Genomic DNA, 27,308 nt, shown 5'->3' on the forward strand with positions numbered 1-27,308 from the left:
TAGCATAGATAGATTGCAAGGTGATGAAGGTTTTTTTGTTTTTTATTTATTATTATTATCAGAATAATGAAAATGCTCTAAAAATGATTGAAATGATGAATACACAGCTATGTGATTCTACCAAATCTCACCAATGGTACACTGTGGATCGATTTATGCTTTATTAATGTGTATCAATAACATTGATTTGCTAGGAAAACAGTCTTTCATATAAAGAGCTTTAGGGGTTTTAATCGCTGATTGATGAGATTAGTTTGTGATAACAATTTTTTGACATCTGCAAGATAGAAAATTATTAGCCAAATTTAATTAAAATTGTACAGGCTTAGAAATAAATACAAGGGAGAGCGTGTGACCCTGTGGTTGAGAGCCTGCCTCACATGTATGAAGTCCCAAGTTCAATCCCAGCTACCTCATTAAAAAAAAAACTACAAAATTTAGAAAGCATAGAATTAATACACTTGCTTTGTTTTGATCTTTGTGTAGTTTCAGGTTAGCAACTAACAAATATTGTATTCAACTGAGGTTAAATTAAGACACTAAAATCACCGTTTCACGGAATGTTAAGCCAAGTTTCTTCAATATGGTAGATTACATTAATTTGCATTGCTCTAACTAAAAATATCATGTTAAAGATATAATACTTTAAGTATATAATTATGCAGTAACATTATACTATTTTAGTTCTAAAATACAACATAGCCATATACTTTGTTTTAATTATATTTTGATTATAAAGAAATTGATTAATATATAAATTAATAACTATATTTTAGCAAGATTATTTTTAGCATTAACAAAATGAATTATTTAAAATATTACTTTATTAATCTTTATTTTCTCAATTTTAAATATGCATATTTTGAGAAAGGTTTTGGAATGTAAGTAATACATTTTGGCACTAGGAATCTTCACACAAAATTTTTACTGAATGAAAAATATTGGGACAATTTAATCTATCTTTTCCATTTGCATACTAGAAACCTCCTTCAAGTAGGTGTCTATTCTGCTCTAATTTATACCTGTTGCTTGTTTCATCCTGGGAGTTTTCTTCATTGTCAAATCATGATTTGCTACTTTCTTGCTTTAGAATTTTTGATTTCTCTGTCCCCATGCCTTATTTACTTATTTATTCCTTCCTTTTGCTAGAACATATAGAGTGTTGGGAGTTAATATTTTGAATCCTTATTTGTATGACACCATCATTTTCACCTCACACTTGATTAATAAAATGACTAGAGCCATTAAGTCTAGATTACAAATAATTGCTAGTGTATCTGTGGCATGAGAGTGGTGAGAGAAATTCACTCCAGCAGGGAAGGGCATTTTATCTCCAACATAAATTCTCTGCAGCCTAATGCATCCCCTATTGGTCATTTCCAGGGTGAACTGCTCCTACTGCTCCCTACCTCCACCTACCATTGAAAATGAATTTTTCATTAGAACATCAAAGGATTTGTTCCATTGTCTCCTGTCTTCTAATGTTGATGTTGAAAAGTTTAATGACATTTGATTCCTGTTTATTTATATGAAATATTAACTTTGCAAATATTTAGATTATTCTCTTTATCCACAGTATTCTGACTCTTAAGAAAATGTGCTGTTTAGGGTTTTTGTTTTTTTTTCCCCACTTTTCATACTGGGTCTTTTTCCATCCAGAGATTCTATTTATTTTTAATTATTTTAAATTTTTAAAATTGTTTCCTGTCTTTTGAATTTCTCAGGATTCTCTTTCTGGAATTCCTATTATTTGGATGTTAAACCACCTAGATTAATTTTCTGAGTTCTATGATTAATCTCTTCCATTTTCTAAACTTTCTGAGTGTATTCCTTCAATCTAACTTTCCATATTTCTATTATTTTTTATTAAATTTCAGATATCATATTTTAAATTTCAAAGTGCTTTTTGTGTTCCCAAATTTTCCCTATTTATGGCATTCTCTTCTTTTTTGGTGGATATATTCTTCTTCATTTTGGGGAGGAAAATAAACAAGTTCATTTTTAAAACTTCTATGCCTTACATTATCTCTGTTCCCTCTAGGTTCCCTTATTTCCTGCATATTTATGCAGTTCTCTCTCTTTTCCATATTGTACTTAATTTTTTGGGTATTTAGTGGTTCTTGATTGCTTTTTTTATGTAAGACTAAGCATCAAAAATTCATTGGGGAAGAACCAGCAAGAAGGCAGCAGAGTATGGAACTCCTAGAGTCAGTTCCTGCTACAGGGTAGTTAGTAAACACCCAGAGCTATCTGGAGCTAGCTGAAGTCCTGTCTGGGGGTTTCAGGGGGCCGGAAGACCATCTTGCCACATTCTTGAAGGAATGAGGAGGAGACTGCCCATCTGCAGAGAATATTCATAAGTAGAGCGCTCCATGCCAGGGTGGCCAGTGCCCATCCTCCACTAGAGGTACAAGCCACCTTGGGAGCTGTTCTGTGGCTGGAATTGAAAGTTCCACTTCCCAAAAATGTGGGAGGAAGAGACAGTTGGGCACCAACTTCAGCTATTAAAGAGTAAATTCATTGGAATAATTCTATATTTAGAATAGGATTTAGAATAGGAATTCGAATTCTATATTTAGAATATAATTTAGAATAGGATTATTCTAAAGTATAACTCTAAGAACAGCTGAAGTTTGAACCTGTCCAAGCCAGAAAAAGGCCAGGAGCCGCCATCTTAACTCCCTGCCTGGCACAAGGAGAAGCGGGGTGGACTGAAAATCACAGTATTGTTGGGGACCAGCTTCTTTCCATCCAGATCATATTGCAGATCTAGCCTATGCCCTAGTGCCACCTCCAGCAGAGAGGAATCTGGGGAGTCCTGCACTAGCCTCTCTGGGAAATTAGCAGACAAGCTGTGGAGGCTGGTAATTATCCTACTCTTGCAGCACAAGCCTCTCCAGGAGCTATGCTGTGACTGGAATTGAAACTCCATTTCCTGAAAACAGTGGAGGAAAAGATGGTTGGCTACTGATTTTGGCTAGTGATTAGTAGACTTGGCTGGCTAAGGTATAACATTGGAAAGAGCTGGAGTGATATTTTGACAAAGTCAGAAAGTTGGTGGACACCATTTTCACTCCCCCCCCCAGCATGAGGGAAAGCTGGGTTGTCCAAAAATCACAGTAACAGTAGGGACTGGTTTCTTTCACCCAGATCAGCAAACAGCCCTAGGCTACGCTTCAGCCCCACCCTTGGCAGGGAGGTGGCTGGGGGTCCCTTGCACCAGCCTATCCAGGTAACTACTGGTACTTTTGGCTGGCACAGACTAAATAATCAGAAGTCTACCAGGGCAACTGCAGTCATCTTGGACCCACACTGCCTAGATTGCTGCCCACACCTGCAGCTCCATCCCCACCCCAGGCAGGGGAGAAAGGGACTTGAAGCTTCATCAGTCTCTCTGGGCAACTACAGTCTAGGCCTACATGACTTGGATTCTTCCACATAACTATGACTCTGTCCCTACCCTTGCAAAAGAGAAAATTGGGAGAAGATTCATCAGTCCCTGGGGGCAATGAGGGCAGCTTGAGCCAATACAACTTGTAGCACCAACTATATTTTTGGCTCATACTGCACAGACAGGAAGGGAGAAAGGGCAGGAAGCCCTGAACTAAAGAGGAAAACTGCACCCAGAATAAATACTCTAGTAAACCAAATGCCAAGACACCAACAAAAAGTTACAATCCACACCAAGAAACAGGAAGATATGGCTTAGCTAAAGGAATAAGATAAGCCTCCAGATGACATAAAGAAGTTGAGACAACTAATGAGAGATGTTAAGAAATAATCTCCTTAATAAATTCAATGAGATAGCTAAGGAACAATTTGAAAGCATACACAGAAAAAATAGCAGATCTTATGGGAATGAAAGGTGCAATCAATGAAATTAAAAATACACAGGAATCATGTAATAGCAGATTTGAGGAGTCAGAAGAAAGGATTAGTGAACTTGAAGAAACAGCTTCCAAAAAGTGAACATACACGAGAACAGATGAAGAAAAGCGTGGAAAAAATTGGACAAAGACTCAGGGAACTAAATGAAAGCAAAAAGCATGCAAACATTTGCATCATGAGTGTCACAGAAAGAGAAGAGAAGGGAAAAGGGGCAGAAGGAATATTTGAAGAAATAATGGTAGAAAATTTCCCAAATCTATTGAAGGATATAGATATCCATGTTCAAGAAGCACAGTATACTAACATCCAAAAAAATCCAAATAAGCCAACTCTAAGACACATACTAATCAGAATGTCAAATGCCAAAGACAAAGAAAATTCTGAGAACAACAAGAGAAAAGTAATGCATAACATATAAGGGATGCCCAATAAGATTATTAAGTGCTGATTTCTCACCAGAAACTATAGAGGCAAGAAGACAGTGGTATGATATATTTAAGATACTACAAGAAAAAAACTTCCAGCCAAGAATCTTATATCCACCAAAACTGACCTTCAAAAATGAAGGTGAGATTAGAATATTCACAGATAAACAGAAACTGAGAGAATTTCTAAGCAAGAGACCAGATTTTCAGGAAATACTAAAGGGTATACTAGAGCCTCAAAAGAAAAGACAGGAGAGAGAGGCCTGGAAGAGAGTCTAGAAATGAAGATTATATCAATAAAAAGTAAACTAAAAGTGTCAAAAGAGTGGTGAAAATAAACTATGACAGATAAAACTCAAATGGTCAGGAATAAACTTAACCAGTGATGTAAAGCACTTGTATTCAGGAAACTGCAACTCAATATTTTTTAAAAAATCAAAAAAGGCCTAAATAACTGGAAGAACATTCCATGTTCATGGATTGGAAGACTAAATATCATTAAGATGCCAATTCTACTTAAATTGATATACTGATTCAATTCAATCCCAATAAAAATTCCACCGGCATTAAAAAAAAAAATGAAAACAGGATTATCAAATTTATTTGGAAGGGTAAGGTATCCTGAACAGCCAGAAACATCATAAAAAGGAAAAGTGAATCCTCATCTCCAGACTTTAAATCATATTACCTAGCTATAGTGGTAAAAACAGCATGGTACTGGGATGACAGGCACATAAACAAATGGAACTAAATTTATGGTTCAGAAACAGACCTCACATGTATGGTCAAGTGATTTTTGATGAGCCTGTCAAACCCACATAGCTTGGGCAGAACAGTCCATTCAATAAATGGTACTAAAAGAACTGGATAGCCATAGCCAAAAGAAGGAAAGAGGACCCCTATCTCACACCTTATACAAAAATTAACTCAAAATGGATCCAAAACCTAAAAATAAAAGCAAGAACAATAAATCTTCCAGAAGAAATTGTAGGAAAATATCTTCAAAACCTGGTAGTAGGTGGTGGATTCTTAAAGGAGATAAGAGGTGGACTGAGATGGACTACTGATATTTAATGTATATAGAAGTTTTAATTAGCTTTACTGTAAAAGTGTGGAAATGTATAGAGTGGATGGTAACACATAGTAATTAACAGCTAGGGTATAAATGTGGATATGGCTGAAAATGGTAGTCTAGGTATGTAAATGCCAATTGACAGAATGCTAGAGATTAATCTAGAAACTGACTAGCATAGTAAAACAAGAGGTGTATGAGAATTGTTGTTGGTACGGATGCAAGAGTGTCCTCTGTGAGCTATAACAAATGTACATCACTACTGCATGGTGGTGGGAGTGTGGGGGAGCATGTGAAAAATACAACTGGAGTGACCTCTGGACTGTGGTTAGCAATAATAATATAATATTCTTGCATCTATGCCAAAGATGTACTGTGTTGATACTGAGGCAGTATGGAAAATGTGAGCCAAATGTATACTAAGAACATGTTAACAATCAGATGATATTATCTTATCTGTAATAAATGTTCCACCACAGTGTGATATGTTGATAGAGGGGTGTTGTTTGGGAATTCTGCACACGTACATGATTGTTTATAAGTTTACAACTTCTGTCATAAAAAATATATTTAAAAAATAATAATAGGGTGGGTTGGGGGAAAACACACCAAATGTAAGGTAAGGACTGTAATTAGTAAGATTTTGACAATATTCTTTCATAATTTGTAACAAACGTCTCAGGACAATGCAAGGTGTTGGCGGAAGGGTGATGTATGGGACCCCTGTATGATGTTATATATGCTTGCTTCGTAAAATCACAACTTTTACTATACATTTAATTGTTTATGTATGTTCATATATAAATGACATAAAGATAATAATGGTGGGGTGGTTTGGGGGAAAATACTTTGGTTGGTAGTAATATTTTGACAATGCTCTTTAATCATTAGTTAAAAAGATTTAACAATCATGCAAGGTATTGGTGGTAGGGTGAGTTATGAGAGTCCTGTATAATGTTATATGTGTTTGTTTTGCAAGTTCACAGCTATTACTGTATACTTATTGTTTATGTATAAATGATATACTTCAAATAAATTAATTTTTAAAAATTCACTGAACCATCCTCCTTTAGTAGTCACTGCCCCTGCACTTGGGGGTTTCTTGCTGTCTCATTAGAGAATGTGGCAGAGCTCCCTAGGATGTGAATTTGATATTCTTTTGGTTATTGCGTGGCTCTCCACCCACCATGACTATGCTCCATGAACAGTTGTACTCTTTCATATGCCTTATATGTATGCCCAGATGAATCTTCTCACCAGTGATCTTCCCCAACAACAATTGTAACCCTTCTGTGGTCCAAAACTTTTTTAAAAAATGAAGCCAACAAAATAACTAAATAAAATTAATAAGAAATTAAAATAATGATAGTTTTTAAAATAGCAAATAAAATATTGTTTTAATTAATTAAAATTTAAAAATTAAATTTAAAAATTTTTGGCATGATGTCCTTCACTGTACAATCTGTTGTCTTGTGTGTACAGTGACATTTTCCTCCATTTATTCCTCCAGTATTTTATTTTTTATATTTTATCTTCAAAGAAGCTATAGGTTCCAGTTAGGTTCCAGAATATAGGGGATTCCCATATACCCAACATCCTCCCCCTTTCCCCCTCTCCCCTATTAAATAAATTTTACTTGCATATGGTACATTTGTTACAATTGATGTACACATATTGAAGCATTGCTACTAACCATGGTCAGTGGTTTGCATTATGGTTTACATTTTGGACCATACACTTTTATAAATTTTGATGAAATTTAGCAAGGCCTGTATCCATCATTGCAAGATCATGTAGAACAACTCCAATGCCAGAAAATTGTGCAGGAAAGAGTTTAAACTGTGATGTAAACTATAATCCACACTTAGTGGCAATGCTCCAATATGTGTTCATCAACTATAACAAATGTACCACATAATGAAGTATGTTGTCAACTTGGCAAAGTGTGGGAGGGGTAGGGAGTGGGGCATATAGGAATCCCCTACATTTTTTATGTAACATTTATGTAATCTAACTATCTTTAAAAATTTTTTTAAGTATATTTTTAAAAATTCATTGGAAATTCTGTATGTGTGGATGGCATCCATACTCATGGATCTTACTGTAGGATAATTGAATATTAGGTTAGGCATTTTGTTGTGGGCTCAAATGCCAATACCTGGAGAATTTTTCCCTAGAATTTTTATTTTTACAAAAACAGATCCTCTCTCGCTTGTCTCTTGGCTGCTGACATGCTAAGAACCAGGATGAAAGAAGTCAATATTTGTGGTAATCACGCTTTACTTAGTGATTATAAAATTACACAGCTATTGTAAAACCAATTGACAGGTTTAAAAAATAAATAAATATAAACTTATACCTACCACATTTAACTCTACTCCTACTTATTTACTCAAGGGAAAATAAAAACATATTTGTACAAAAAGACTTGTTCTTAGGGTTTTAGTCTTAATAGCCCAAAACTAGAAAAAATGAAAATTTCTAAAAAGAGATGAATGAATAAACAAACTATGGTACATTCACACAATAAAATACTACTTTGCAATAAAAAGAAACAAACTAGTTGTTGCAGTTTGATATAATTGATGAATTCCAAAAAGAAATATTGGATTATGCTTGTAATCTGATCTGTACCTGGGCATGATTGAGTTATGATTAGGGCATTGAGTCCCCACCTAGGTAAAAGGCATGGCAAAGAACAGAGTTGGGGATTTCTGATGTTAGAGTTTGATGCTGAAGACCCGGGAAGTCTGCACCCAGAGGAAAGAGAAGCCAGCAAAAGGAAGGAAGGAACCTTGAACCCAGAGAAAATAAGCCCCAGGAATGTAGAAACCCAGGTAGCCTGAACCCTCACAGATGTCAGCAGCCATCTTGCTCCAAATACTTTGGTGAAGGAAGTAACTTACGCTTTATGTCCTGGTATCTGTAAGCCCCTACTCCAAATAAATACCCTTTATAAAAACCAACCAGTGTCTGGTATTTTGCATCAGCACCCCTTTGACTGACTAATACACTAGTAATACCTCATTTTGATGAATCTCAAAAAAATTATATTGAATGACAAAAAATGGACACAAAATAGTGAACACTGTATAAAGTTCCACTAATATAAATTTCTGTAAGAAGCAGAATATTCCACAGAAATAGAAATCAGGACAGTGTTTACTTGATAGAAATCAAGACAGTGGTTATGGGGATAGACTAATCAGGGCATGAAGAAAATTTCTGGGGTGATAAAAACGTGTTCTATCCTGATTAGAGTAGTGGTTACACAAACATATACATTTCTCAAAACTCACTTAACGTACCCTTAAACTCTGCATTTCCTTGCGTGTAAATGAAACTGCAACCAAGAAATGAAAACAACTAAAAGGTTCAATAAATTTCAGCTAATCTCCCTATCTCTGTTGTTTTTAATCCCACACTTCTTACCTGCCTGTTGCATTGGAATAAGCACCAACCCTGGCTGTAGAAGAAGAGGTGGTGGGGTGAGGAGGGACGAGGGGTTCCTGAGCCATATGAGGTGGAGGGGAGAGGGCCTGCGAGTACAGCTCCTTCTCATAAAAACTTTGAACCTTATCCCTTGCTCCACTCAACCATTTTCACTCAGTTCCCGGCGTAGCCACATCCTGAGATCCTTTGTTCTTTACTTACAAGTCTCTGCAGATTCAAAGTTATACTGCAAGAGGCCAAAGTGATGATACAGTACCAAAAAATGCAGGCACTGAAATTGCATGGCATTATTTTGCTATAAAAGGATCATGCAGATAATGATTTTTCTTCATTACATATTTCTTCCTATCATCTTATGGAAGAATTATTGTAAGAATTATTGGTGAATGAACTGGAATGCATGGATTTGGATGATAATTTTGCTAATTAATGGAAGTGCAATTCTGTGCACATTTTTAACTATTCTGTCTTTTCTATATCAGAATCTTTCATTGATTCAGCACATATTTATGGAGCACCTACTATGGGCCAGGTACTCTACTAGGTGCTTGGGATTCACCAGTTAATAAAACAGCCAAAAATCTCTGCTTCCATAGAGTTTATATAGTAGTAGGAGAAAATGAATTTAAAAAAAAAAACAATAAATAATAAAATACATCATATGGTAGTAACTACTAAATAAAGGAGGACAGAGAATTGGCAATTTCATGAATGGGAATAGTGATGCTGTTTTAAATAGGAGAGGTCAGAGAAAAATCCCTTTTAGAAGAAATTTGAACAAAGAGCATAAGCAGGTAAGGGAATGAATGAGGTAGAGTTAACAACTGGTGCAGATGTCAAGAGGCAGGAACATGCCTGATATAATCAAGGAGTGGACCACTGTTTAGAGTGGTGTAAGCCAAAGGGGCGGGTAGTAAGAGAAGAGACTAGAGAATAGAGAATGGGATTTACTGGAAAGGGTCTTATAGGTCATTGCTAGAATTTGACTTTAACAAAGTTGCTTTTTCTCTGAGTTACTTTTTCTCTGGGTCAGTTCTGAATTCTTGGAGGATTCTGAGCAAAGGAAGACATGATCAGATTTAATTTTCTTCCTTGAGTGTCACAGAAGCTTTGGTGCTTAGGATTGGATTCATCATGATTCTTGCTCATAGCACACTTTGATCGTTGGATAACTCATAAACCAGTTTGGTATTTTATGTAGTTAGTTATTTTTAATAATGTCTTATTAAAGTGCATGAACTCAGCACCATGATGAAATTTAGGGCAATAACCAACATCTAACTGACCTATCCTGCTTGTTTTCAATCTCCTCTACATCATTCCCATTCTTTTTCCTATAGTTTTATTGTATCTATACACATCCCTAAAGCACACAAATATGTTCAACTTTATACAAAGAATATCATGTCATATGCAATCTTTTGGGTCCTAGATTTTCCTCATTTTATATTCTAGCACTAAGATGCATTCATATTTTTGAGTGTTGCTATAGCTAATTTGTTTTTATTATATGATCATTCATAGAAGGAATATACTCCAGTTTATCTGCTTTTCTGTTTTTACCTTTTTTAAAATTTTGAAATGATTTCAAGCTTACAGGATAGTTGCAAAATTAATACAAACCCCATGCAGAGAACTCCAAGATACCCCACTCCCAAGACACCCAGTTCCACCAATTTTACCACTTTGCCATTATCATTTTATCTCCCTATTTCTATATATATATATATATATATATATATATACACATATATTTTTCTGAACATTTAAAGGCAGTGTAAAAGTGGCTGTATATCTACATTCTTTTCAACTCTTAAAACTGTCATATTTTTTAATCTTTATAATGGAATGGGTATAAAATGGAATTGCAATATATTTTTTATTTGTATGCCCCTTATCACTAAAGATGTAAAGCCTTTCTTCATATTTGTTGGCCACATGTGTTTCCTCTTTCTGTGAAATGCCTGTTGATGTTTTTTGCCCATTTTACTATTGCTTTATTAAAGATTTTTTAATAATATAATTCACTAGAATTTTAATTTATTCTTGACACTAACTCTTCATCAACTGTGTCAATTGTGAATGTCTTCTTATAGTTGGTAGCTTACCTTTTCACTGAATGTTAGATATCTTACTATTCAAAAGCTTTTAATTTTATTATATAGAAATTTTTAATTTTTCCAGGTATATTTAATATTGTTTTGGTTTTTTTTTTTTTAGTTGAGGAAATCTTTCCTTACTAACTCTGAATGTAGTATGATGTCCTGGTTTGTCTTTTGTGGACCCCAGAAAATTATGTTCTTAAGTTAACCCATACCTGTGCCTGTGAACACCATGTAGATGGAGTCATATTCAGTTAAGGGACCTTTGATTAGACCACTTGATTAGATCACTTCAGGGCCTTTGATTGGACTATATTCAATGAGGTGTGAGCCAAGTTGGATCTCCGCCCTCTTGCTGGATCTTACATAAACTGAGACACACAGAGAAAGGAAGTCACCATTTTGATCCTGCCATGTGAGAAAAGTATTAAGGATCATTGACAGCCAAAGCTAAAGCAACGAAGCCCCCAACAGGCTAGGCCCCTGGAGCAGCTCAAGCCTGGGTTGACAAGCCATATGCCTGATAGCCCAATAATGTCAATTTTTCTAATAATCATAAGACTGCTCAAGCTTTGTGTTTTTTCTATAATTAATTCTGGTAAGATACGTTTTTTAGGGATTTATCTATTTTGCCTAAATTTTTAAATGTTATTGGCATTTTATTCTATATTTCAATCTCCCATCATAATTTTTATTTCCACTTTATCTATAGGTATTTTATCCTTTGCATTCAATATATACCATTTTTGTCTCCTTTTTTCTCTCTATCAATTTTACCACAACTTTTACTATCTTGTTAGCCTATTCACACCACCCAAGAACCAACTTTTGAGTTTATTGACCTTCTCTGTTATGTCTTTGCTCTCTATTTTATTGTTCTCACTCCATTTTTATTGTCTCTTCTTCTTTCTTTGGGTCTATTGCTATATATAACCAAGGGTATGAATTTTCCTTAATAGTCTCCCTAGTACCCAAACACTTGGATATTTGGTGTTTTTAACATAATTTACTTCTAAGAAATTTATAAATTCCATAATATTTTTATCCTATGAGATTTTAGCAGTCTATGATTTTAAATTTAAAAATACGAAGTACATATTTACCTATCTTTTGGTTATTAACTTCTAATTTAATAGAATTGTAATCAGAGATTATAATATATATAATAGCTTTTTAATGTTGAGATTTTCCTTATTGGTCTGTTAAATTGAAAAAAACGAGATACTGTAAATATTTTTTATAAATATCAGACTTGTGTGTATCATAGTTGTGATGATTGTTCTTTCTGCTTTATGTATCAGTAATTGAGAGCAGTGTTATAAGATCCCTCTACAGTGGCTGATTTGTCCATTTTTCCTCTAATACTGTCAATTTTTGTTTTTTATATGTAGAGGCTATATTACTAAGTGCATAGTTGTTTCAAAATGCTATGCCTTCTTTAGACACTTAATTATATAGTAAACTTAATAATTAATAATTATTCTTTTAGCATTAATCTGATTTGTATTTTTCCATACTTTTACTTTTAATCATTTTTGTGGCCTTATAAATTACATGTGCTCTTATAAAAAGCATTTATCTGATTTTGAAAAAATTAAATCTTGGAATGTCTCTCTTTAACTAGAGATCTTGAGTCATTTATATTTGTGGTCATTATTAGTATGATTAGTTCTGGTTCTGCCATTTAGTTCATTAATTCACTTTTACCCATTTTTTATTCATTTGTATTCTTTTTTACTTTCTTTAAAATAATTTAACATGCAGTCCTGCAGTCTCCCTAATTCCATCCTTCATCATATTGAAATTATCTACACTTTTAATTCCAGCCTATTATTTATGTATTTATTATTTATTTATTTTTATTATTTTTCCTTTTTCTTTGGAATTAGCTATATTTTCAGACAACAAAATTGTATCACTTTCACTTTATATTCTTTTCCATATTGCCTTGATTTGTCTGTTTTCTCACTTTGGGCTTTTAATTCAAAATCATTTGCATTGTGAGTCTTCTGTTATCTTGTATGCCTGTGAATATATTGTATTTGAATGAAAGTTTGATGTATCTAAAACGCTAAGTTTACATTTCTTTTCAGATAGTATTTCAAAAATAACACTTGACTGTGTTCTTGCATATAGAGTTGGAATTAAAAAATATGTTAAATGTATTCTTGTTATTTTATAGGTAGTAGTTTTTGTTTATTTTTTCTCTCCAGGTGTTTTATAATTTTCTCTTCATCTTTGATTTTCTCAAATATACTATATTATGTCTCAGTAAAAGTTTTCCTTTTTATCCCTTTTGGTACTCTTAGTTTCTTTCAAAAGTGAAATATTTTATCTTTTCCCAATTGAAAAATAACTTATTCTAATGTTTTCTCTTGTACATATTTTTTTCTTTCTCTGACACTTCTATTATCCAATTTTAGCCTTTCTAGTTCTTTTCTTTATTTCTTGTATTTTCTTTATAGTTTCTTTCTTCTTTTTGGGAAATTTCTTTAAACTGGTCTTCTTTTTCACTTAATGTATTTCACAGTTAAATCCATATTTATTCCGATTTTTTCTTCAACTGTTTTACGATTATAGATAATATTTCTTCTTTGTTCCTTTTATATTATTTTCCTATTCTTGTTTCATTTTACTATTATCTTCCCTTTCAAAAAATGTTTTCTCTATATTTTTAAAAATTCTTTTGTGTGTGTGGGTGCTAATACATATTTCTTAATGCATCTATTATATGCTCTTTTGCTTTTATTTTGGAATTGCTGTGCTCCAGAATTATCTTGCTCTTTGGCTTATTTCTCTCAGGGTTATTCAATCAGGCAATGAGTATGAAGGGAGGACTGACCCAAGTCCTTATCAGCCCTTAAGAGACCAAGGAGCAAGAGTCATGAGGCTGGATGTGCTCTAAGCTGGGCAGCTCTAGGCACCGGAAAACCACAGTTAATCACTTCTTCCTCATAAAATAACTCATCATTTCTGGGCATCAGTCAGCCTTAGTCCCCTAGGCAAAAGCCACTTTGGGGAGAGGCTCCTTAAATTGTCATTCACCAGCCCTGGAGTTTGAAAGGAAGGAGAAGTGTGGATGTGGAGAACAACTAGTCTAAGCAGCTTTTATCTTTGTTTCTTAGTACTTTACTCTTACGGTACTTTTGTCCTGTTCTGGTTTTGCTCTAGAGCCCACTCAAACCATTAGTCTGAATCACAGCTGTGTAGTGTGGGGCACCATTCTGTGTCTCTAGGAAATGCCCAGGGAGAAGCAAGAACATTATTCCATGTGCTCCTCTCCTATCTTACTTATGTTGGGCACCTTCTGCCCGAGGCCAAAGCTGCTAACCTTCATGTGTCAGTTTAAAACCTTGCCCTCCCCCAGGTTTCTCATTGTTTATAAGATCTTTAGTTCCTCCTTGGTTGAACTCTGGGGAGAAAGCCAGCAGTCCTCCCAGTTCAGCTCTGGCCTCGTTGTGAATAGATTAAAGGTAAAGACAGAAGAAAGGATGACAGTTTGGACGTCATTGCAGTGTTCCAGGTGAAAGATGGTGGTGGCTCAGGCCAGGGCAGCAATAGTTAAGGTGTAAGAAGTGATTCTGGATGTATTTTTAAGGTGTTGGGATTTTCTGATGGATTAAATATGGTATGGGGTTTGGGACTTGAGCCTCTGGAAGGGGATATTGCCATTTATTGAGATGGGGATACCTGAGGGATGATCAGTTTTGGGGCGCTAGTGTTGTTAGCTGGTGGAGGAGATTAAGAGCTTTTTTAGAAATGTTAAGTTCAAAGTACCTCACAAGGCAGGCTTTCCCAGCATTTTCAGGCTGAGAGTTTACTATCCCAATCCAGCTGAAAAGAGAGTTTGCTTCCAACTTAACAATCCTAGAAAATCTTTCATTGCTCCTGGTTGAATCACATGCCTGTCCTTGAACTGTACCCTGTGTCCAAGGAGTTGTGATACTCTGATCAATTAGACCTGAGGTACAGGCCCACCCTTGTAGCACATGGATTGATAACAGAGGATGGATGGTTTCCCAGAGGACATTAGTGGTGTAGGTACCAGAACAAAATGGTGACTGGATGGTGGTCAAGCCAAAACAGCAAAGCAAACCAAGTCTACAGCACATAGTAAAGCACTATTCCGTTCTTCCCACTCTTTTCTGACTCCTTCTACCCATCAAATGTACTGAATGAGTTTAACAGTCTCCATAACCAGAGTCAATCATATATTTCCATCTTTGCCACTATGTTGTTTTAATCAGGGTCCCTCCTTCTTTGGAATTGGAAACCATATTTAAGTGCTACATGGCTTATACAAGTTTTGTTTCTGGATCTGCACTGAAGTGGGAGGATCTGAGGCGAGTTGCGGTAAGATCTAGTTGTTTTTCTCCTTGTAGCTCTCCTAAGCTGCACCGATTATGATGATAGAATGTATTGCCCTTTTAAAAGATACAACTGCAAATCCATAAATTAGGGGGAAAAATCACTTCTTAAACTTCAAAAATTGATCATAAAGGAAATGTAGCAATTAATCCCTACATCTTCTTTGACAAATATTTAAGCAGACTCCACTGTCTAGCTACACTTTAAATTGTTTTTTTTCCACTAAATTTTCTATTTATCTAAAACAGTTTTATTTTATCAGTCTAAGACATCTGAAAAGCTTATGGGTAACAAAAGTGCCTTTGATCTTATCATCTAAATAGGATTCTTACCAGAAGGCATATTTCTAGGAGTCTATTAGCTTTTTTGTTGCTGTCATGCACCTTTTATTTTTTCATTGTACATTGTCCCATGTATACCCTTCTATATATAAAGTTGTCTCATCCTTTTTATCAACTATATAATATCCCATTTATTGACATATTGCAATATATTTAACCATTCTCCTATCAATGTCTATTTAGGTGATTTACAATCTGTGATATTAAAAACAATAAGTTAAAGGATTTGGTACAAATGTCATTTTAAACATATGCGGTCTATCACTAGAACAAATTCCTTAGAATTTAAGTGTCTCTTAATAGGGCATTTTCTCTTTCTTTACAAAAGTTGAAAGACCAGGTTTGTCTCTTCAGCCAGAGCTCTCCCCTGAACATCAACTCACTGACCGACTATTTACTTAAAATAGCTACATGGCCTTCTCAAACCTATTATGTCATAAATTGACTTCCAATCATTCCCATCATATAATTGGCACCATTCACTCACAATGGAATATTATTCATCCATAAAAAGGAATGAACTTCTGATACATGCTACAACATGGATGAAGCCCAAAGATGTGCTGTCGAGTGAAATAAGCCAGACACAAAAAGACAAATATTGTATGATTGTATGATCTCACTCACACGAAATATCTATAATAAGCAAACTTCATTGAGACTGAGAGTTGACTACACATTACCAACAGCCATGGCTGGACTGGTGAAGAGAGATTTAGTGCTTAATGTTTGAAGTAATGGATATTAGTGATGGTAGCACAATATTGTGAATAGAATTAATGCCACTGTACAGTGCACTTGAAAGTGGTTAAAAAAAGAAATTTTGAGTTATATATATGGTACTACAATAAAAAGGAAAAAGGGAAAAAAGATTAAAGTGAAAAACAGCTCTATCTCCCATTCCAGTTTTTTATCCCTCTTCCCAAGAGATAATGTTGCCAGTTTATTAAGCATCTTTGGAGAGAAATTTTAGGCATAAAAAATTCTCTGAATTTGTGCCCTTTACCCCACATAAATGGTAGAACATGCTACATATACAGGATAACTCTTCAGGAGACTTACTCTCTATTTCCTGAGTTAGCATACTTGCTCTCCATTCTTATTACAATTATCCAATCCATTGTTATAGAGTACAGGTCTGTTATTTCATGGAATGCCATTCAACTTTGCTTGTCTGATGTTTTCTTATGATTAAGGTAAATTTATGGACTCTTGACAGTAATGCCACAGAAAGAATACCGTGTCCTTCTTAGATGGCTCACATTAAGAGGCACCTCATGGCAGTCTGTGTTATTGTCGGTAAAGTGAAATTTCAAGTACTTGTTTAAGGTGACATCTTCCAAGTTTCTCCTTTGAAAATTCACCAGTTTTCCTTTTGTAATTAATAAGTAATCTGTGGGGAGATTCTTTGTGACAATATATATCTTATTGTTCATAAAACATTCACCGCGAGGTTTTTACGTACACTGATGATTTTTTTCCTGAATCAATTATTACTGCAATGATTGCAGAATGATAGGTTGTAGTTTTAGTTTCACCGTCCTCAAGCTCTGCTGAACACTCGAGGCAGGCTGAGGGGTCAGTAGCTCTGTGGACTGCCTCTTGGTCTTATCTCTCTACCTCCTAAACTCTTGCTTACCATTTCCAGGCCGTTCAACTTGCAGTCTCAGAGGAAGTAGCATTCCCAGGAAGTTTGAGAGAAAAAGATTTGGGGCCCAGAATGATGATATCAGATGCACTGAACTTGTTTCTGTGCCCCCTCATTCTGGTGCCAGAGAAGTAGAACAGTTGCTAGTGAGGGTAGTGATTTTTGTGTAGCTTCTATGCTTTGAGCTCTCTCATTTCAGAGATTTTGTCTCTGGGCACGTCTTGGTTTAAAGACCTCACCGGATTCTCTTTTTCTCTAGACATGGAAACTAGATCTTCAGTTTTGAAACCAGATTTGGACTCTTGACTCTGGAACCCCAATTTCTTTAGCAAGTCCTTCTTTGGAATCAACCCCAGGGTAAGGGTTGTTCTTAAATGCCTTGATGAGATGCATGATATTGGGAAGAGGTGTAAGGCAGCACAGCACCCCTTGCTTCTCTATCTTGAATCTCTGCAGGGTGGTCATGCCCGTGGCCTTGGCTTGAGTCTAAGGCCTCCTTGGGTTTTGTTCTCTGGAATGGATGTCTAGCTCTTCGATTCTGAAATCAAATCTGGATTCTAGACTCTTCAGTGATAACTTCTAAAGCAAGTTTTTGTTTAGTAGCATATCCCAAATAAGGTTTTTGGCTGAAAGTGTCAGAGAGGATTTTCAACTGATCCGCTGTGAATTCGCTGCAACTGTGCCTTCAAAGAGCAGCTATTATCTTGTCTGAGGACTTATCCTGGCCACGTTGGAAGAGATTCCTGGTATTCAAACATGTGACTAGGAGTGTCTCCATTAGCTTTTTTTTTTTTTAAAGATTTATTTATTTATTTATTTATTTAACACCCCCCCCCCCCCCGGTTGTCTGTTCTCTGTGTCTATTTGCTGCGTCTTGTTTCTTTGTCCGCCTCTGTTGTCGTCAGCGGCACGGGAAGTGTGGGCGGCGCCATTCCTGGGCAGGCTGCACTTTCTTTCGTGCTGGGCGGCTCTCCTTACGGGGCATACTCCTTGCGCGTGGGGCTCCCCTACGCGGGCGACACCCCTGCGTGGCATGGCGCTCCTTGCGCACATCAGCACTGCGCATGGGCCAGCTCCACACGGGTCAAGGAGGCCCGGGGTTTGAACAGCGGACCTCCCATGTGGTAGAAGGACGCTCTAACCACTGGGCCAAGTCCGTTTCCCTCCATTAGCTTTTAATAACTTCTTCCCAACATATATTGATATTCCTTCTGATAGGAGAAACATGAAGGCAAATAGCAGAATCCCAATAATGTTGGGACTACAAATGATAAGCAATAACGAAATCTCCAGACAGTTTTGGTTAAAGAGTAAAGCTAGCTTCTTATCATTTTTTAGGTTTCTCAGAATCATACAAACCTAGAGGTTTCCATTAAAGTAGGTAGAGCCCTATGGAGTTAACCTAAAGAATTGAAACAGGAAATGACAGACCCAGTATAATCAATCTTCCTTCCTTCCTTCCTTCCTTCTCTTTTCTTTCTTTCCCTTTCTCCTTCTCTCTGTTTCTCTCTTTTGCTCTTTCTCTGTTTCTCTGTTTCTCTGTTTCTCTCTTTCTCCTTTCTTTCCTTCTTTCTTTGCAACATCATATTATAAAAGCTTCTTCAACATTTTCTAGAACCTTAAGATTCAGAATCCACAAATATTGAATGACTGTTTGCTTTGGGGCAAGTAGACTCCTTGTTCCTCCATTCTTTGCTGCACTGAAAGGAAAAATAATTATATAGTCAGATGTTCAAAATAATTACTTTTCATTACCACCCGTAAATTGATGGTGATCCATAATTGGAAAAAGAGAAAAGTTTTGTATTTTCCCCATTTTCAGTCAGTCTTACCTCAGTGTTAGAGTCCCTCTCCCCTGAGCTATCAGTGGCAGTCCTCCCAGCCCTCAGAGCATTTACTGGACTGTGAGCCTAATGTAGAGGGATCCTTTCACAACTTCTTCCCAAGTGTGTTCTTTGTCTCTATTCATGTTCTCTTTACTGTTGACAATCTTATGACCAAACCCTAAGACAACCCATAGGGGGTATCCTTGAGTATTGCCTCTGTGATTAACATGATGGCTGCTGTTTAATCTTGAAGAGTAGGTGGAATCTGCAGAAGCATGCTTGATTATAGCCAACCAGTTGTGCAGTGATTCACATGCTGAAGACACTTCAAACATCATGAGGTAAGCAGCTGGCTTTGCGATTTGTCTGCTTCAATGTTGACTTTTTTCTACCTCTTTTAAATGAAAATCTGGTGCATAGGACTAAACAGGAGAAGATGTCATCTATTACAGCACTAGGTTCATCATATTCTGGGCTCCTGCCTATATCTGTTTCACCCCAGGGAAGGGAAAAAGAAGGTAAAAATGAAGTATCTTGCATATACATACTCTTCCCATGAAATATACATGAAATGTTATATGGATAATAGCTACATGAATTTAAAAAACAAGCATCCAAATAACTGATCATTATTCAAGTAGTACTGCTATATAAAACCATCGTAACAATAATGTTCTCTGCCTCAAAAATAAAGATGCCATTTGAGAAATCCATTAGTAGACTTCATTTATTGGATTTTACTCGGTAGTTTTGACAAAAGATTGTACATGACTCATGGGATGTGCCAGTGACCATTGTCAAGCATTTTTAAGATGACTAGAGTTAGTTTATCATCTTTACCTGTGGACTATCTATAAACAGGACTAGTGGTAATGGTCAAACTGTGATTGTAAGGGCAATGACATTGTGTCTAAACCAGCTGAATTTCTGGTCCCCAGATAAAAATAATATACAGAGCTGAAGTATATACTGCATATACTATATACTGCAGAAAATAGTTTAGAACTTGTGTCATGCATAGTATAGTAAATGAGTTAGGTCCCAATTTCTTAATTTGTAAAATGAAAAATTTGGTTTAGATAGCCTATGAGCTACATCAAGCAAAAGACAGCAGTAAAATCTCTGTTTTTACCTGTGATCTAATTGTTTAGGTTTGAAGGATAAAACATTTGAAACCATTTATTTCTTTCTAAAGAGGTTATTCTAGAAGACAACAGTCTCCTAATATCAAGAGCTGACTTTTACATAGATTTGGTTTGCTAAGTCACTAAAAAAAATAGCATGCTTCTGCGTATGCTATTAAACAGAATGCTTTCAGAAAACATAACAAAGAACTTTATAATATGCTAAGTTTAACTCTACCTATCACACATCTTAACTCTGAACTGAATTATATTACAAAGTCATGTGTATATGATATGCTACTGATGAACATGTTTGTTGTTTATGTAGAGTACTTTCTATCAAGAACTACAACCCTAAGATCAGAATCATCATACAGATACTTCAATCCCATAACAAGGTATTGTAATATCCCAGTCCATCCAATCCTGTAATATTTCAGTCTGTGGAACTAGGTGAACCTCAATACTTTTCTAATGGGTCTACAGATAAAAAAACTTTTGCTAGTTCTGGGTGAAATTTGGAGTTTTGTTAAGCTTGTTAATCCCTTAAGAATGTTGATTTGGTTACAGAATTAGAGGTCTCAGTCATTTGACCTGATTTTGCAGTTGTAGCTATTACTAATTTTTAAAGTGGGAAAAATGGACCACAAATAGCTTTCAAATGTTGAATTTGTGCTTATAACTTCTACTGATCTGACCACGACTATCACATGCAAGAGTGAAGAAAAAAGTCAATGAAAGAAAGACATACATGGTGGAAGAGATTTTTGACCTTCTTTCCATCATGAAACAGGTTTACCTGCCAAAGATTCCCAGCTGGAACTGCAATGCTGGGGACAACATCATCTGCTTTGCTGAACTGAAGCTGGGGTTTATTGCCCAGGGCTGCTTGGTGCCAGGCTTATGCACATTTCTAACTTCTCTCTTTATTGAGCACAACGAAAAGGTAACCTTGTAAGTTGATGTTGAATCTTCACTCTAACCCTATTTCCTCACCTTCTAGAGTCAGAAATAGAAAAGTAAATTTGAGGATAGCAAAAAGACCCCTAAAAATAAAATTTGATTTGTATTAGAGTTGGTAAGGGTTTCAGAGATCTAGACTCATGTTGCAGGTTGCACCGATCCCAAAGAAGTCATTTACTTTAGTCTTGCCCAGTAGTATTTGTCAACAAAATAGAAATCACAATTCTGCTTCTTAACTGAAGTCCTGGAAGTTATGAATATAAATGCATTCATAAATGAGGAGGCATTTTGAGTTACTGAAAAAAAGTTGGCACATAAGTGGAGATTGTGTATTAATGGAGAATCCATACAATGTAATTGTTAGTTAAATACAAATTAAAAGTGGACATAATACATAGCATTAACACTGGAATAACAACACAAATAATAATTAATATCTCATTTTCCAGGTAATTTTAGGGACATGTTATACAGTAATAATAATAATAATAGTGACCTTATATTGAGTGACTACTATATGAAATGTAATTTAAATACGTTATGCCTTTCCTCTCAATAATACTGCAAGGTAATATCCCAGCAATAGGTCAGTGAAGTGAACTAACAAACTTACTCCTGTATTAAGTTAGTGAGAAGCAGACCTAGAATTGTCTGGCCCACAGTCTTAAAACTATGCCCTTTGTTTCTGGTAGGGTATCTTCCCACAAATTCCTACATCAGATCTTTGATATCTTTGGCTGAGACAAAATAAAGTACTAAAGGAGGCTACTGAACTGAACATCTAAGGCATCTTATTCCACAATTACAAATTCCTTGAAACTTAAGATACCACATGCTAGAGAAGAATTCAGAGCAGAATTTGTAAAACACTGACACACAAAAGGTGTGCAATTTCATTCTCATGAAATACTCCATAAAAGTTGTTTTAACTCTCAACTGGTCTTTGGGGTCCACTGTCCAAAGCCTCTCCAGGAAGTGACTTTCTTTCCAATTACTTCTAAATCTACACCTGCCTTTTTCTTGCCCTCCATTTCCACCTTGGCCTCTCCTTGCCCTGTAGTTCCTCTGTTCAATTAAATTCTTACATCATTTCTGTTCTGTCCTACTAAGGAAAAGCAAAGGAGGTGAGAGATGTTCTGAACAACAAAATACTAACTTTGGAACACAGAATTCTTCTGTCATTCCTTGTGTGACATAGAAGGAATAACCATTAGGCTCCAGGGAATGGGCGCTGATACTTCTACAGGAACATGCATTTACCTTCACCTACTGGTCAGTGGATATGACCAAGGGTGGAGCTTATAAGTAAACTGATTTTGTTTGTGTTATATTCTTATAAAATGGCAGAGAACTGCAATTTCTGTTGTGATGGTTGTGATTTTATCTCCAAAGCTGGAGAAGATAAGTGGAATAAGAACTTGATATTAAGGCTTTGTCTCCTTCAAGTAAGAAAGGTGGAGATGCAAAAACCAGCCCTATTATGTTTGTCTTTTTTATCTAGAGTTGTAACCTTCTCTCTGAGGATGGTCATCTGACAAGTCATCAAAGGATGGCTTTTGGAATATGAGAATTGACAGAGATTTGTGGTCACCAGAAATGTTTTTGAGTTTGAAAGTAAAGTTTGTAACCCAGTTTCAGAAATCCTAAACTCTAAAACAGGGCAAGTTTTTTAAATGCTAGCTTCAGTTCTGGTACTTTAGATAAACTATTGACCCAGGTTTATTGGCCAGGGCTCTAGGGTCTTATATATTATTCTTCTCAGCTTATGGTCTTACTTTCTCTGACTCTGTTTCTTTATCTATAAAATGGGAGTTATTAATCCCATTTTTTAAAAATATTGAGTTAATATTAATAAAATTTTGGAGTACTCAATTTAAATGGCCTTTGATCTATGACATGCATTTTAATTATATTATTTATATGGTTACAAATTCTATCCAAAGAGCATTTCTGGTTAGGTCTAGGTAAAGAACATTGATTTAATCTTAAACCAAGAGTAGATTCAACCACCTGCCTGTTTGGACTCGCAGTTGCTACTATCCAAAATCCATTTTGTCTTCTTATTTTCCTTTCTGATATTTTTAAAATTGTGTCTGAGGTCTTCTCAATCTAGAGTTATGATTTTTTACCCTCTTTCTAAATTGGAAAGATTTAGATTAGAAGCACTAAATCAATTTTTTTTTAGCAATGGGACTTAGTGGTATGGACTGCCAGAGAGTTGAACCTTCATTAGAGAATTTTAAGGTGATTCAGCTGAAAGTTGGAGTAACCTCATTTGGCTGAAATAGATGGTCTTTTTTAATAGGGAAGAATTTTTTTCTTTGGGGCTTTTTAATATTTTTTCCCTTAAACCACAAAGATGGCCATTTCTGGGGGAGAGCTGAACTAGCCGTAACTCCACAGCCACAGTGCTCCAGAATTATAGAAATTTCTATAGATTTTCACCTGAAATTCTGGGCCTTTAGAAGGTTGTCCTGTCATATAACAGTGCTATGATAGTGATTCTTAAGATACAGGTGGGGGAGGATGAGTTGGACACAAGCAAAGCAGAAGGAATTTCCTGAGATATTACACAACAATCAGAGATGAATTACTCAAATAGCCTCCCCTCAGGCTTCAGTTAGACTGTTTGAAAAATATCTATTTCTATTCATATCTCTCATTTCTCTAGTCACCTACTTCTGTATTTGATTTTTACATCCTCATTTTCATATATCAGGATGACTCTTCCAGTTCATTTGAATTTATGAAGGATTCTGATACTGGGCATCATCCATGAGTTTTTTTTCTTGGAAGTATATGGTTGATCAGAAGAAAACTAACATGTTTCAAAAACAATCTTGAACAGCCATACCTAAACAGAGATGACTGAGACTTCACACTGTCCTTCCCATCTTATTATTTCTGACTTAAAAACCAGTCTCCTTTGCTGAAATTAGGAATGGGCAAGGCATAGGAATACTTATTTCCTGCAAGGAGACCAGCTACCATCTGGAAGGAAGCTAAGTCATGTTTCCATCTCATTCTAAACTCTCTGTTCAAAATAGTTGACATGTATGTTAGACTTTTAGTTCTTTATCATTTTTCTGGTTAAGTACTGGGATAAATCTCCTTTCTATGACCTAACTGCAATGGGAACTGGTTTGCTGCTTAGCAGAATATGCCACTTGAATTATAACATTTCATATCCCATATCAAGGTGCTTCTTGTGATGTGACTGTATATTCCAGGTGACTCCTAAGCATACCTGGCAAAAACATTTCTTTGATGGCCTCAGGAACAAAATTTTGACTCAACGGCTCTCTAATGACTTTGCTGGAATGAATTTTCCTGAAGTAGCCCGGTAAGTTAAGGGAAATTCTTTCCTTCTTGCTTTGCAACAGTATTCTTTCAATAGTGTTCATTGAGGGCTCCTTGTAGGCCATGACAAACCTGGAGGATATAAAAATGAGTAAGTCAAAGTCCCTGAATCCTAGAAGTCTCCAGTCTGTGCAGGGCAATTCCATGTCTGTCCCATTTGGCACATTGGCTATCAATTCCTTCAGGATGGATTCACCTCCAAGCAAAAATTCCATGTTTTGGAGGTCCTTCCTCTGCTGAAGGGCAAGTTTTCACCCAGGCACAAAGTACTGGTTAAGTTCTTGTGAACTCATACCTGGCTCTTTTCTCCCTCCTCACAACTACTTGTTCTCAGGATCTGCTTTGTGAAGATGAACCTGATGCTGATAGCCATCGAACACAAAAACGTCATGCAAAATTCCAGGTATTTAAAGAGGCTTCTCATCTCTTAATTTTTTGGGGGGAGAATCTTTATGACTAAAGCTTTCCCAAAGATCCAGCCATAACTACTTTATTGCAAGTTACTGAGAGTCAGCCACCTAGTGCTGCTTCTCCCACTACTGTGGTATATTCAGTGCAGCTGCTAAAGACCTGGCTGGAGGGTTACTCTAGTGGGTGGACAGGCACTTGCTTTGTTCCCATGGCCCTGCCCAAGTCTTTCTCAGGAGCATGGGAGAGGAGAAGTTCTCACCTGCTCAGATTTGTTTCTCTTTATGTTATTACCAGATATCATTAGTCTTAACCATAAAACAATACAATGAACAAAAAAAAAAGAAAGAAAAAACAATGCCATAAAGTGGAACTATTTATAATTTTTTAAAATCCCAGAAACTCTAGACTTACAAACTCAGCCCCCAAATATGGAAAAATGTGGATTTGACTGACTTACTGGACAAAGTCTATTAATTGATAGTGTATATATAGCAAAGAGATAACATTTTATCAGATATACAGCATGTCCTGAGTAACAAAATAGTGGATAATAGGAGAAGTAACAAAAGTTATCAAGTAATAGAAAGGAAATCCAGGACAAACTGAATGTATACAAACACAAATGGAAGAAAAAGGAAATAAAGAACAAGAATCAGCTGCAATAATATAGAGAAGAATACGGGAAAATGGAGTTTTAAGTAGAATGGAGCATAAGAAGAACAATGTTGACTCGTGTGTGTGTGTGTGTATGTTATGTGGTTAAGTGGAAAACTTACTCCAGCTGTATTGAAATCAAAAATCTAGACTCTAAACCTGATTATGATTTGCTATCCCTGTGACCTTGAAGAAGTTATCTGTCTGGTCTTCAGATTTCATCATCTGTAAAATGAGCTCCAAAAATGACATTGTCAGGAATTATATGGGCATATTCAGAATTCAATAATTCTGAGTGATATAAGATTGACTCTGAAGGGATGACTTTATATGAAATGTTAGCTGAGATTGGAAAGAAGAAAAAAATATGGCTGAGAAGAGAGGGTGTAGAAGCGGAAGAAATCAGTGGGGTACCGTAAAAAGCTGGTCATTAAGGAAAGAATAACAGAGTATTTTATTGTGAGACTGACTAAAATCTATTTAACAACTCTGCCATGCTTATGAAAATCTCACATTCTAAACCTATGCATGCTTGAGCAAATGAACTTTGTATTGGAAGCTGGTCATGCTGAAAAGGACAGCATCCTAAAATCTTAAGCCAAATAGTTTGGATTTCAGATCTGCCCAAAACTCGATCAAGTTTTAACATCATTAGCCTTCAATAACCTGGACTATGAATGAGAATTATTTGAAAACTGTAAAGGCATATAACTTCTAAAACCCCAATTAAGATTTTGCAAAAGCAACATCTCGGAAGTCAGGTCCTGAGAACTTTCTCCTAAGTCCCTGTGTTATAGTCAGTGCTCTTACTGACAACAGAAATCCACTGGAATATGTGAACTGAAGATCCTTTCCAATTCTATCATCCATCCTACATTTCCCCAAACTCTATCAGGACAGTTGTTTTGGACATCGTAGACTAGAAACATGAATATTTATTAAACAACTAATTTTCACATAGGTACAAGTGGTCCCAGGGCTAGGACATATCTACCCCAAAAGAGAAAGGGAAATGCTCCAAAATACATTTAACCTTGAGAAAAGCCAGATGAGCGAAGGGAGTTAAACCCTGGTTTGGCAGAGACATTGCTAGTAATAACAGCACTTTTATATAATTGTTACTCCATGATCGACACTGCTCCAGGTCCTTTGCTTCCATTAACTCATGACTCAGCACAACAACACTGTGAGATGGGCGCTGGTATTAGCCCCATTTTAAGAGGAGACCCAGAAAGATTAAATAAATTGTTCAAGTTCACAGCACTCCTAAATGGCAAAGCCAGAACCTGAACTCAGACTAACTCTAACATCTAACTCTAGATGCTTGAACTGATCACCACAGTGTACTAAATCCACCACAGCTAGCATGGGTAAAAGGAAGATGGGACATCTAAATGGCTGGGGTTCAGATGAGTATATTGAAAAATTGAGGAAAACCTGTATCTTTTCTCACCTTCTACTTCTTCCTTTAATTTATAGACTCTAACAATTGCCAAAGCCTTGGGACATCACAAGGATTTGTCTAGGGAATAATTTGTCACCTGCTACAGGACGAAGCTGAATCTGGCCCCAGTTGAATAATATTCTGAGTTGGTTTCAGTGGCAAAGATTCTCTAATAGAGCAACTGGTAGTGATTCATGGAGAGGAACGAGCTACAATGCCAGTTTTAGAA

General features: G+C 36.0%; 1 protein-coding gene across 1 annotated transcript in view; it reads left to right on the top strand.

The window, feature by feature from the left end:
- The window catches only part of KCNU1 (potassium calcium-activated channel subfamily U member 1), a 163,617-nt gene that overhangs the window by 43,294 nt on the left and 93,015 nt on the right, over positions 1–27,308 (top strand). Inside the window, 6 exon segments of the mRNA XM_058289816.1 lie at positions 15,188–15,293; positions 19,382–19,464; positions 20,576–20,645; positions 21,041–21,193; positions 24,441–24,553; positions 24,905–24,973. Coding sequence (XP_058145799.1) covers positions 15,188–15,293; positions 19,382–19,464; positions 20,576–20,645; positions 21,041–21,193; positions 24,441–24,553; positions 24,905–24,973 — 594 coding nt within the window.

This window comes from Dasypus novemcinctus, chromosome 29 (assembly GCF_030445035.2).
Source record: "Dasypus novemcinctus isolate mDasNov1 chromosome 29, mDasNov1.1.hap2, whole genome shotgun sequence".
NCBI classification, from domain to species: Eukaryota; Metazoa; Chordata; class Mammalia; order Cingulata; family Dasypodidae; genus Dasypus; species Dasypus novemcinctus.